Here is a 13992-nt window from a genome sequence, read left to right as displayed (position 1 = left end):
TTACAGCCAAAAAACGAAAACCTGAATTTTCGACATTTTTCAGCAGGTGTATTTTTCTTCTCAATTTCTTTCCTGTTGATCCCACGCTCTTTTCGCTGCGTTTTCTGAGTTCCTTGGGGTCCAATTGGTCGGGCAAGAGTCATACGAATCAATTCTGAGACGAAAAATTTTTTGGTCAAAAAAAAAGGAAGGTTAACCCCTTTGTATTTTTGGCGAAAATTTTCGCGATTTTGAAAAGTGCTGGAATCAATTCTTTCAGGCACCATTCCGACGTAATTTTGCGAGAAAAATCGATTGGGCGCAGTCCCAATACGCTGCGATCAACGCATCGAAAGTTACAGCCAAAAAACCCTACCCGAATAAAAAGCCTACCTATGCGAACAACTGATAAAAACTTGCGGCCGAAATTTTGGAATAGGTGCAGGGATGTCACAAAGGTGAGGAAGAAAAACCACAGATACTTAGCTACGAAATCTCAGTTTATTTAATGCTTCTTAATTTTGTAACAGGTGTTCAGGTTGCAGTGTGTATTATAGTTATTTGACTAGTTGTCAAATAGTACAAAAGTGAAAGCAAAAAGAAATGCACAATTATCAATACACATTACTCAAGAAATCTGGTTATTGTAGGAGGAAAAAGAAGTGCAATATATGCGCGAGCAGAATACATATGATAACTATTGTATTAAAATGTAATTGACGTAGTTTGTAAGTATATTTGAAGTTGCGGCTTGCGTCCCTGAAGCCCAATGTCCCTCTTTATGTACGATTATTATTCATATTATTATGCATTTGTGATATTGTATTATGTATAATATTGTATTGTTAACATTTCATCCAACCTGAAATAAAATAAATAAGTAATTGAATGTCTCCACATTTTCTTTAAATATCCTTAGCGGTTGGCCTAACGCTACTCTTGGTGTCTTTTTGGCGTTTCTAGCGGGGTCTAATTAGTCCACAAAGGGTCATACAAATCGATTGTGAGACGAACAAGTTTTTGTTATTAAAGAAAAAAAGCTAAGACCAATGGATTTTTCCGGTCAAAATTTGCTGATTTTGAATGATGGTGGAAACTGGAATCCATTCTTTGATGCACTACATCGACGTAATTTTTTGTCGAAACGAACGCTGGGAAATCAATTACTGTAAAAACAGTATAATCGATTCCGGAGAGTTCGTTTTTATAGAAAATTAAACCCAACTTATTCCAGCTTTCAGGATGCACATAAAGTTGTCGTGTACTGACACTCGTTCCATTCTATCAGATTGGGTTCTGTAGAATCGAATCTCTGTCATCATTCTGTAATGTCCAAGGATTCTTCATTAATAGTTAGAACATACTTATCATAATTAATTTAGAGACAAACTCTGTCTTTCTGTAATTGACATCAAGTGAGCTTGCAGGTAATCTTCGTGTAAAATATTATGCCGAATCAAATAGCAATAGCTGTGCAGTAATTTCAATTAATGCCTACAAATGTTTAGTCATTCCTACGTTATTCCAAAGAATATCGTTATTCGTTACTACTTCACCGTTCATTTTCTACACCTATTGCGACATGGTCATTGTTTAAATAAAATGAAGGCGAACGAGTATTCCGGGCAACTTGCCAATGTTCCTAATAGTCTTATCACGTGTTCGTAAAGTCGCTGTTTGTCAAGTAGACTCCTGCAGTGTACATCGTTACTTATTTTTTCAGATACCATTGTGGATAGACTGAGCATGATCCGAAGAAAGGGTAGAGGTGAAAGACAATTCGACAACGTGGATTACACACAACTCACCGAAACCGACAACGGTTTCGTAGACGCACAGGTATGATGTATTTATTTACCTACATAACCTCCAACCGGTAAATTGAGCATTGTTCATCACCCATTTCATTCACAGAACATTACACAACTGAGAGAAAGAACTTTCTGTATTGCAACGTGCAGTCGTTGAAAACTGACGATAATCAACGAACATGGTTTTCAATTTTTTCAGTTCTTGCATCCGCCGGTGAAGATACCATGGAAGGCTATTGCCCTGGCAGCAGTTCTGTTCGTCGGAGGAACTGTCATGCTCATTGTAGGCAGCCTGATTGTCAGCGGGCATATCGATTCTAAGGTGACCAGAAACGTGCAACATTTATATACTCTTTATTATTCTACAAACCTTGTTTTTCATTCCACAGTATGCGGATCGAATGTGGCCAGTGATTATTCTGGGTATCCTAATGTTTATTCCTGGAGCTTATCATGTCAGAGTGGCAATTCTTGCATACCGAAAAGTGCCGGGCTATTCCTTTGATGATATCCCCGAATTCGAGTAGAATACTTTTGTACCTAATGTAATATACCAAACGTGCTTTCTAATCATTCTACTTGAATAGTGCGTACAAAATAATTTTCAAATGAATATTGACTAGCGTGTTGAACAGAGTTGAGTAGATATTCAAACATTTTTATTCAATACTTAATTCTCGTGTACATTTGGAAATGTATGACGAAACGACTGATCTAACGTGCCCAACTTTTGCTGCAACCAAGGTATTACCTGGAGCATCAGTTGAATCCCATTTGTTTCTTGTAAATTACTCCACTGGTAATTCAAGAAAGTCGTAATAGTTTATTGGAAAATGATCGTAACTTAACTGCATTGAGGCATCGGGACCGAATTTGGTGCATTTATAGAATACGCGTCGATATCTTTATTGAAAATATAATTTTATTCTCATTAAAATAATTAATTGTCCATAGATAATGTAACATGTTGGCTTTGTATTTATATAATAACTAATAAACTGTGAAATCTTACAATATGAGTACTTGGTATTTTATTAATTATGTACTATTACCCATGAGTTTGATTAATATTGGTGTACTCGTTATAAAACATATTTCTTTGACTTTGTGATCAACAGTCAAATTGAGTAGGCTTATTTGCTTCTCTGCGTAGAAATATGTATTGGAAAGAGAAGCAAATAATCCTAGTGTCAGAAGAATATGCCCGTACTTGCAAGTCTATAATTATTGAAAACTAGATTAAAATAAACTATAACAGTGATTCATACATTTCATAAAAAATTGCGGATTAAATTTAATGAATACAGTATCACAGAAAGACATAAACAAAAATAAAAATGATTGTATAGCATCTGAAGTACTTTTAAGAATTTCAATCCGTCAATTATAAAACATGTAGAGTAAATCTAAATAAATGATTATGCTCCAAGAAAGCAGCGGTTTCTTCAATTATTTTCTAGTGAATTATTGTTGGAAAAAACTGTATCCAAACAATTTAATACACATTCAATGCTTGAACACAATGGTTCAGTTTCATACTGAACTCGAGGTTCGATTGACTCCTAGAAACAAATCCAAATGCAGAACAGGTCACTGTAGTGCACTCATACATTTCAAGTAGTTGACAACTGTACGACTTTGTAATTTCATGAGTCTTTCTCTCTCCTTACACCCTGTTTTTAACGGGGGATAGAATTCTTCTTGTAAAACAGTTTTCATGAGCTTTTTACTCATTTTCAGTTCATCGCTGTTACAAATCTGATCTTCACTGTCAGGCAGCTGCTGTTTAAATGGGGCGAGCTGACAAAAAGATCCAGGATTTAAATTCTTGTGATGTAATTGCTTGGAGCAGTAACAATTCCCACAATTCGATTGAATGAAAGCTAATTCATTGCTGTAGCCACCAACTCACCTCAAAAACTAAATGTATTGAAAATTGATGAGGACGAATTTGATCAACGGCATGTCCTACCTCCACAGATAGTGTCTCTAAGAAGTTTAAAACTGCCAAATATATTTCTTCTCTCATCCAATTTGTCTTTATTAATATGCGAAGGGGAACTGTCAACTAGTAATCGAATAATCACATGTTATATTTCAAAAAATTACATTCTCATATGCATGAAATTTTTCGCGACAGTCCAAAGAGAGATTGATATTCCAAATATTATTTACCCCCACTATCGGATACACTCCAAGCCATGTGCCATAACGATAAAGCTGTTTACATCGTTTCAAATCCTTCTTAAATAAGTTTATAACTAGAGATTGGAACACTGAATTGCTCAGCGAGAAGTTATTTTCGATAATTATTTTTGCTATTTCTGGCACTAAGTCATTACACTTTCCATTTAGAATACCGGTCACAAGATTATCTGTATATGCAGTAAGATCTGGAAAAACAGATAATCCATCAATTTCTAACATATAGCGCAACTACCATTGGTCTCTTCAAGTTTGATCTGTTATAAGAAACTCACCTATGGGATGATAAATACGACTTTGATCTCCAAGCAGGTAAGTGAAAATATAAAATGCCTGCTCAGGCAACTCCTGACACAAAACATCTAACAACAGATTTATTATCATGACTCTAACACGTTCGTCATTTGGATTGCTAGTAACGAGCCACTTGCTTGGATTTGTACAAAACATGTTGCTTTCTGCAACATAGTATTAGATAGCACTAGGTATACAGGCCCACCAGTACGGCTAACAAGTAGTCATCAAATTTTTGTGAAAAAGATGGTAATGATCGGTGAGATAAAATGTCATCGATAAGTTGTATTTTGTCAATATAAGATGGGATTTTAAAATTTGGCGGAAAAGGTATTCACCTAAAGCATGCACCTCGTCTGAAAATCTACATAGAGGTATATTTTCTTATTCTACTCATTAAAGATTCTGAGTTGTTGGAATAAGACGTGTGCTGCTAACTCACGTTTCAATATGGTGAAAGCCTTCAACGGACGTCCGTTAGCTATACAGATTTCAGCAGATATCAGTGCATATTCGGCAATATTTTCCATTAAGCCAGTGGCTTGCAAGGGCTTGAATAAACTGTACGCAATTACCCATGCACCAGCATCGCACAACTCGATCATCGTGTAAATTCCCAAGTAGAATAACGTTTGACTCAGGGATTTATTGACCCCCATCCGGACTGAAAAGTCCAAAAATGAAAATGTTAGGTGAATGAAAAGACAGCATTTTTTTTTACTGAATATAAAGTTTTATTAACTGTATAAATATATCATACATTATGTGTCAAACTTCTTCTATGTATTGAAGCCTTTGCAAGTTTTATCAATAGCTGTATATAATTACATCTAGATTGAGTAAAAAAAAAATCAATAAATGATATTAGATGAACCAGAATCTTTGTTACATAAATATAGTGATGTTTGCCGCTTCGATTCCTAAGTACATACATCGATAAAATTAAAAATATGGAAATTTATGACCAGTATTTGTCCATGCGACTATAATTCAAAATTACAAAGAAAAAAAACAACAGATATGTTTTTAAAGAAGACGATGTACATAGAATTTTATCTACTTAATTTGACGTAACAGAGACGATTTTCTTGGATGATTATTTTAACTTTTTTAAATGCGTTATCTAAATGCATGGGATTTGTCCTTCTAAAAACTAATCGTCTGAGACAAAATCAAGATTTATTGACTAAAAATCTCTGCTGAGCAGTGTTCTGTGGTAATTAATACATTGCAGCATGTATATCCGAATAATACAAAATGTTGATGGCCTTTAATTAATAATAATCCTGAAATAACAGACTCATTTTAAAAATGACAAATCGTTCACAATAAAACTCTGCTGAAATTTGAGAACATTCAATTATTTCTGCTTGCAGAAAAGTCAAAGTTTTGAAACCAAAACGCTGTCACCAACTTTAATTTCTTGAAAGTTCACGGTTGAATATTGAAAAATTGAAAAACGTTCAACTGATTGTGTACAGCAAGAAAGAAGATTTAAGTCACGACATATTGAAGCTGGAAACAAAATTTTCGTCAATCCATAGTTACAATTAACGAATATCTTTAATACATTTGTTAGTATCACAGAACTCACCAGGGTTTTAGATTTCTTTTTATTAGTTCTTAATTATGCGGTAATAAGTATTTCAGTTGATTGCTTGAGGAATAATATTACTTTGTCAGTGAAGTCCAAGTATATAAAGTGAGTTATATAGTACGAGAAAGAATGTCCAATCTGCTTGTTAAAAGTGTTTATTACCTGACAACTTTATCATATTCTTCATATGATACGCTGACATAATCACGTTTTTGTGTAACATCCTGTAACAGCTTGTAGTGAAGAGTGTTTTTCCCACCACATTTGAATATTTGTTGAGGATTTTTAGAACCCCTTCGTAATCTTGGTGCTTCAACGATTCTTTTACAATGGTCATATCAAGGTGAAACTGCCAGTGACGGTTTCTGTACACTGACTGTGGCTCTTTCAAATTTTCTAAAATTAATTGTGATGCAATTATTGTAAAAAAAAAAAAAAAAATTGAACAACACTATTATATTTCGATCTCCAATGATCCATAAAAATTTATTTCCCCAAATTTTACATATTGTTGACACATATTCCAAGAACTTTTAATCTAATCCGAAAACAGTTACACAAATAATTTGAAGTTCGATTAGAATAGAAATATAATTAATATCTACCTATAAGGTGGACCTTGTAGGAATCACTGGTTAAATCAACAGCTTCAGCTTCAGCTTCAGATGTTCTGCTACTTGAGGTGGCTGAGAACTTTGTAACTAGAGGATTGCTTCGTATTCCAGCATTCCTCTTCTGATTGAAAACGTTTGGATCAGCTGCCATACTTCTTGGGCTATCATCTCGACTTATGAACAAGGACGATGTGTTAGCAGGTCCTTGTAAGCTAGATCGCTGGCTCGTTCGAGATAATAGTAATCCACTGTCGCTATATTGTGTACTATCCGGTGAGTGTATGCCAGGTATCTCAATTAGTTCTTTATTAATGTCTCTACCGACGTTAGTTTCCAACATAAGATTTGAGCTGTCATTTTGAGTAGAAACTGGAGTATAGGAATATTGAATGTTTCTGTGAATGATATCATTTTTCATGAGTATGGAATTGAGCCGGTTTCTAAGATTGATATTTATCATTGATACTTGATTTAGACTAAGTTTGTTTATAAAGTTTCTGTACACATCTTCAATATGTGATTTATCCTTATTGATATCGACCAATTCATGTATCACTCTGGCGATTCTTCTCCCCGAAGGGGGTATTTTGATCAGGAAATCGCGAAATGTATCCCAGTAGGTGCCTGGCTGGGTCATCTCACCGATAAATTCTATAAGATATTCTATTAGACCGCTGTCATTTTCATCAAGCAGTAATGCCATATTACTAAAAATATTCGGCAAAGACATTCCAGTTGAGATCAAAGCATGTACTGTACAGTTTACGAGGTGCTCGTTAAGTTGTCTTTTACAGTATAATTTATGGAACAATTCAATGATATTACGAGCATCCATTTGAGTAACAACTTGATGGTATACATTTTTGATCAGATGTGTGAAACCATTGATTTTGGAATAAGCTATTACTTCGACGATATAGTCCAGATCTTTCTGATCAAGGTTCTGTAGACTTGGTGTCAGCTACAAGCATGATAATAAAAGAGAAACAATCTTCAGTATTTATGATTATAAATAATGCACCATATTTCAAGAAAATGTAATAGAAAGTTACTTACATTATGTATAAAATGGCAATGCTTTCTCTTACAGTAACCGAACCTTAGAATGTGAAAGCAATGCCTCCAGAAGATTCTTGATGTAAAAGTAGAGACTGCGTTTTGTGTTTCTTGTCTAATGCCAAGTCTACCTCTCATACTTGACGAACTATTAAGATTTGATATAGGGGGATTTATTGCTGAGGAAAATTCAGTTTCAGAATATTGTGTGTTCACCTGAGGCACTGGAATCGTATTCGATGAATTATTATTAAAATTCAAGCAATTATTGCTATTTTTAGTGTCAAACGGTATTATAATGTTTGAAGTAGTATAGCCATTCCTTTCAGTTTCATAACCGAATTCGTAGGCTGCATTGCACTCTTCTAGATTTTTGTTATAATAGGCAGCAAAGTCTTTTATATCTTCGTATGATCTTTCTGATGAATTTTGGGTTTTACAAGGTGACGTCTTGGCACCATCCATGAAATTTATGCTCTGATCACTAGAAGCAGAATACAGTAGGAGTTAGCGATTTAGTGATGTCTGCATAAAATATATGTATGTATATTACTGCATTCTACAATACCAATAATACTTTCAAAAAATACATGAATGGAATACGAACAATCCTAATTGCAATACAAATTGCCCAATAGAACATACTTGCATAAAAAAAATTTTTCGCACTTACACATTTGTTATCACTATAGATTCTGCGAATAAAGAAATGCAATCGTCATATTCATAGTCCAAATCTTCTTTTGCGCTTTCATTTGTCGACTGACCTTTATCAAGTCCTATGTCACTTTTTCCCAGGTTTTGGCCAATTATTTCTTTTGTCAGAGTAGACCTATCAGACTCCCGAATATTCAGTACCGAATTTTGAGAAGACAATGGGCTTGCTGATACTGAATTTGTTAAATTTCCATTCTTGTTGAAGTCACTATTGCAATTAAAACCCTCAGTATCTTTTGGGGATGTCGAAGGCCACTTTGGTAAAATATTGCCTTCACAAAAACTATATTTAGATGATTCAGAATTATTATCAATATTAGTTTTGCCAAAAGAGGTAGGAAGAATATTCATATTTGGCAGTAAATTTTCAGTTTTTAGCTCCAGCTGTTGAGTTTCGTCGTTTGTAGGAACAACAAATTTTTTTATTGGACTGCCGTTCTTAGATGACTGTTTATTTTGCGCAACAGTGCTTGAACCGGTAGAAACAATAGAAGTATTTGATTTAGCTGAGTTTGATTTTGGGTAATTCATCGTACTTTCAAGATCTCCTGGACCACTGACGCTCCATCTGTTTCTCTTCAGTTGTATTCTTTTCCCACTCAATGGTGCAGGATCCTGAGCTTTATTACTATTATCACTTATCCATTTCCGTTTCCGCTGTTTCATTTTCATCGGAAGAGATTGAGTTTGATTTTCTAGCTCTGATTTCGTAGCCTCGCTTAAATCATTACGATTGTCTGGTACTTCATTAATGTTCGGAAGTTTTTTGCGTTTTTCGTCTTTATGCGACGTATAATACTGATGTGTTTCAACGCACCAGGTGCGTTCAGACTCAGCCGTAGTATTCGAGATTTTTGTAAAATTTCTCAAGTTAGCGATAGTTAGTTCAGCAATAAGTGGAGATGGCTTGCTTGTTGACTCAGTATCGATTATTTCAGACGATTCCGTATCCATTTTATTATCAACATAATCAACTCTCGAAGCAACGACACCCCCGAAAGCATTCCCAAGTTCGGTTTTACCTTTAGATATACCAACATCATCTTTTAGCGATAGGTCAGTGTTGCCCGCGTTTGTTTCAGTTTCCACTGTATTTGGCACTGACAGAGCATTGTGATTCAGTCTGCTATTGTTGTTAAAGACATCAGGATCTGGTAATGTAATTTCGCTCTGGTTATTCTTGGTAGAATCATTGATGGAATAAAATGTAGCTAACTCAGGACAATAATAAGTCAATAACTTAGAGGGATCAAAAGGTTGTGCACCCGTGCTAGGAATTGGGTCTGTATCTCTCTTCCCCCAACTATGTTCTGACTTTATATTATTTTTGTCATCCTGTTCTGCTGAATGACTGTTAAATGCCATTAGCCAATCTTGATTTTTGCCAACATCGTCCAAATCATTCTGATGCATTCTGTCGTTAGTGTCAGATTTAAATAATTCTAGTGACACATCTTTGCTACAAGGAAATGTTATTGTATCTTTGGGGAGAATCTCGTCACTGACAATTTTGGGCCGTTTTTTTCCAATAGGTGTTGATTGATGTATAGGCTGTTCTGCTACTGTTGGTACAGAGGAAATATCGGTGCTGCAGTTTTTCAGTGTTTCTGCAAAACAGCTTCTGTTATCATCTTCTATGTTGATTAGGTCTAATGTTGTTGTTAACCCAATATTGTCATAATTATTGTCTGCACCTGCTGATTTGGGATCTTCTATCAAGTCGAATGGTACGTTAGATTTTTCACCCAAAATTATCTCCTTAGTCTCTTGACTTTTTTTTACTCCTTGGATTTCTAACAATTTGAGAGAACTATGAGTTTCACTTTTGTTAACTAGTGCCAATTTTTCTTCCTTTAAAAGTTTGACCACCTGCCCAGAATTTGTGTCTGTAAAACATATTGGTATCGATACTTTTAATGACAGACCATTTGAGGAATTCAATTTCTCAGACTTTACAGGCGTTCGATTTGGATTACATATTGAGTCGGTACATCTTACTTGAATACTTTCTGCGACCTGTAGAATTGAATGGCAAGGCATTAGCTTTTCATTGTTGCATTCATCACTATTATTTGTTAAATTGAAGTCAGAGGTATCTAATTTAACTGAGTTATCGTTGCATGGTAAAAATTGTGATTCATTCGTCGCAGAAGTTATGGAAGCATTGACACGCAAGTCCAATGGGAATTCCAAATCCCCTTTTTTAAAAAGTGCTTCGGTTAGATTATTTTCTTGATCAGTCACAATAGGTTCCGTTAGGTTTTTTTCAATATTATGTATCTTAGTGGGGCTGCATGGTTCTAAAGGTAATCCAGTCGCATCAGAAAATTTTTGTCCTTTTAGGGGATATTCAATCAATGAAGACAGACCATCTGCGTCACTTACTGTGCTACTACTATTTGTACCACGTACAGGCTCTATTGGTCCAGGGTCCATTAATAGAAATGGGGTGTGCAGTTGTTGTTCTTGAAGATTCGGACATTTATGCCTATGGACTATCAAATCGGTATTCGAAGATGTAAGTGATTGATCATTTTCACTAAAAGACTCAGAAAAAACTTCAGAAGTATTACATTTGATCCACTGTTTGGTACTCAGAGTAGCGGTGACGTCTCGCGATGTGTTTTTTTTCAATAATATGTCCCTTTGTTTTTGTGGCAATTCCTTGTCGTAAGCGATGTCACGGAGTAAAACTCTTGGTTGGTACAAATTTGAATGTAATAGATCCTCATTTTTTACTACATCGGAAATTGAACTTAATCGTTCTTTACATTTAGTGAATATACATTCATCGTTATCTAAATCTTTCGTATTAAGTTCGGCTGAATATTTTTTTTTATTTGACTCACAAACAGAACCCTTGGTCTTAATTACAGGGTGATATTCCATCCCTTCGACTGTCGAATTCATCAAGTTCTTTTGTACTCTGATCCATTTCCGGGTTCGTGTACTTGTCGATTTACTTGGGCTTATTGCTATACCAATATTTGTACTGTGCTTCGAAGGTGTAAACACGATTTCACTCAAAGCCTCGTCATTTGTTTCAGGAGTCTGAGAATTCGTCTGTGCCTTGGCTGCTCGACATTCATGTGTCATTTGAATATTTGGCTTTGGCATTTTTGTAGACACCGAATCCTTAACAACATGCGTATCGACCATCTCCTCTTGGTTTGAGGACATCTGCATTTTTTGATATTCGACTACAGGCTTTGGTAAACATTCAAACATCACTATTTTTGACTTTGATGTCTCTGATATTGAATCAGTTATAGTTCCAGTTGCTGGATACATATTTTCAACTTTGCCTGTCTCTTCTTGGTTCGATGACATCCGCATTTTACGACGTTTGACTACAGGCTTTGGTAAATATTCAGCCATTACTATTTCTGACATCGATGTCTCTGATGTTGAATCAGTTATAGTTCCAGTTGCTGGATACGTGTTTTCAACTTTGCCCATCTCTTCTTGGTTTGACGACAACAGCATTTTTTCAGAACTGACTACAGGCTTTGGTAAACATTCGGTCATCACTGTTTCAGACTTCGATGTTTCTGATGTTGAATCAGTTATAATTCTAGTTGGTGGATAATTATTTTCAACTTTGCATGTGAGAATACTAGGCCTTTTTAATTGATTTGTCTTTATAAGATCTTTTTGTACTCTATTTTTTGGTTGACGTGTACATTTGACTTTTTCCGTCGGTACATGCGGTGTTGAATCTGATTCTGTGCAACTGGTGGATGATAAATCTACAGAGCGAACTGAAGAATTTTTATTCACCATCAATGTGCCAGAGCTCTTTAGTTTGTCAATCACCTTTATAGATCTACGTTTCACTGTCTTTCGCTTTGAAACGTTTATTTTAGCTTCAGGTTCTGGAGTAATACTTATATTCACTATTTCAGATTGCACAAGGTTGCCTTGCAATTTATCGGTTTCTTCATACATAAATTCAATTTGTGATTTTATAGATGTCGATATTGAGTCTACTTTGTTTGTACTGTCTGATAATGAGTCGCCACAATGATCATAAAGTTTTTCTCTACATTCACGTGTACAAGTAGTTTTGCATACTGCAGTCTTTGACATGGAATTATTTCTCACTTGAGATGCTATCATTGTATCATCATTTGCTGTATCAAGATTATCACTTGGCTGCAGTTTTTGTGATTTCCTCCATGATGTTAGGTCCTTCCAGTTGCGATTACATTTGGAGTTTAACTTCCCCATTTCTGGTGTTGAATCCATTTCTTTTAAACTAGTAAAGTTGAAATCTTTTGAGTCAGCTGAAGCATTAGAACTTGTCCCTACTGACTTTGATTTTCGTGATTTTTTCGCCAGCTTTTCTCCACACATATATGTACATTTAGTTTTCTCTTTTGTTACCTCAGGTACTGAATGAGTTTTCGCTGAAGTGACAGTTGGCGTACCTTTATTGTTGATCTCCGAATCATCATTGTTCACATTTCTAAGTTTCGATGCTTTCAATTTTTTAAGAAGGCTGCGTGTGATATAGCTGCATTCGGGTGGAGGCTTAATAAACTTTAATATCGAATCGGTAGTGATATTTGTAGCTTCATTTGGTGATTCACTATCTATCACCGATGGCTGTGATGCAATTAATCTTTTTGGTAGACTATTTCTTGTTCTAGATTTTGGAGTCGGTATATCCAATTCTGCATTTCCACGTGAAAGATCATCACGTTTCTTTATAGATACGGATGAAATTGAAGTTTGCTGCTGTGATGTACCTGCATCAGAACTCCGAACATGTTTTTCCTCCTCCTGATTATCTAATTTCAACACTGTTGCTGAGGTCCATACATCGTCATGTGTCTTTGCAGTTACCAATGAGACTAAAGTCTGCTGCTGTGATGTGCCTGCATAAAATTTCTGAACATGTTTTTCATCCTCCTTACTCTTCAACTTAAATATTGTTGGTGGTGTCCATGCCGGAAGTGCAATAATTTTTTCACACCCAGCTGCAGAGTTATTATTTACCTCCTTCATATCTGATTCAGTTTCTTGTTTAAGTTGGTGAAGTTGTTGCTTTTGTTTCTTGACTGGTGCCATGTTCTATAATGTTGAGTCAATTCGTAGCTAACTTAATCAAGATCTACGTTCCATAAAGCTTTAATATTGCATATCTCTGTTGTCCTTGATATTCTAAATGTTTCCTTATAATAATAAAATTATAATCTTTATAATATGGCCTTTCAACCTTCAAGATTCGGGTGATCGTCAGCACCATTCAGCATTTTTTCAGGCTCTATCATTCATTTTTGTATAATCTTCTTTTGTTGCAGTTAATTCCGACAATTACATCTTTACCAGCTTTTTGATGTGGTTTGGTCCACGTTATTGTTAACGACCTCTATAGCCCCAGTGTTGTTCCTGAAGGAAAGATAACTCCTACGAAACCTTGCTTGTATCAATACCTTGGTTCGGCTAAATTAAAATGGCATAAAAATTATTAACTATCAAGCATTTGAGAACTAAGGCAAATGGAAAGAAAATGTATACATTTAACTTGTTGATAGAAGGATTATAACTAAATAATTCAACAGGCAGCAGGATAATCCATATCATAAATATGTTTAGGTGCATATTTTCTCAAAATGTTTTAAATTGTTAAACACATTTGTGTTGTAATTATACAAGTATCTACAATACAGTGGAAAAATATAAGAAGTCGATTCTGTCAAAGTTTCTCCATGAT

General features: G+C 35.1%; 2 protein-coding genes across 6 annotated transcripts in view; one reads left to right on the top strand and one right to left on the bottom strand.

Annotated features, from left to right (window-relative positions):
• LOC124220972 (transmembrane protein 230) overlaps positions 1–2809 on the top strand; it is a 45021-nt gene extending 42212 nt beyond the window's left edge. For all 3 annotated transcript variants that reach the window (XM_046630480.2, XM_046630477.2, XM_046630478.2), the window contains 3 exons: positions 1703–1818; positions 1990–2112; positions 2180–2809. In XM_046630480.2, the coding sequence (XP_046486436.1) occupies positions 1726–1818; positions 1990–2112; positions 2180–2317 (354 nt within the window). In that variant the 5' untranslated portion in view covers positions 1703–1725 and the 3' untranslated portion in view covers positions 2318–2809. The remainder of the gene's footprint in view (positions 1–1702; positions 1819–1989; positions 2113–2179) is intronic.
• A 521-nt stretch (positions 2810–3330) lies between these two features.
• The window catches only part of LOC124220962 (uncharacterized), a 12835-nt gene continuing 2173 nt past the window's right edge, over positions 3331–13992 (bottom strand). The window contains exons 2-9 of one of the 3 annotated variants that reach the window (XR_011177458.1): positions 8230–13721; positions 7557–8040; positions 6492–7461; positions 6049–6282; positions 4732–4953; positions 4271–4453; positions 3703–4183; positions 3331–3590 (exon numbers count right to left, since the gene is read on the bottom strand). Coding sequence is in view for 2 of the 3 variants with exons in the window: in XM_069137168.1 (XP_068993269.1) it covers positions 3888–4183; positions 4271–4453; positions 4732–4953; positions 6049–6282; positions 6492–7461; positions 7557–8040; positions 8230–13346 (7506 nt within the window). In the remaining variant the exon portion in view is untranslated. Of the gene's footprint in view, positions 4184–4270; positions 4454–4731; positions 4954–6048; positions 6283–6491; positions 7462–7556; positions 8041–8229; positions 13722–13992 lie in introns of all 3 variants that reach the window. The other 2 variants (XM_069137168.1, XM_069137169.1) reach the window with 2 other exon arrangements.

This window comes from Neodiprion pinetum, chromosome 6, assembly GCF_021155775.2.
Source record: "Neodiprion pinetum isolate iyNeoPine1 chromosome 6, iyNeoPine1.2, whole genome shotgun sequence".
NCBI classification, from domain to species: domain Eukaryota; kingdom Metazoa; phylum Arthropoda; class Insecta; order Hymenoptera; family Diprionidae; genus Neodiprion; species Neodiprion pinetum.
This window is presented reverse-complemented; position numbering and strand designations above follow the sequence as displayed.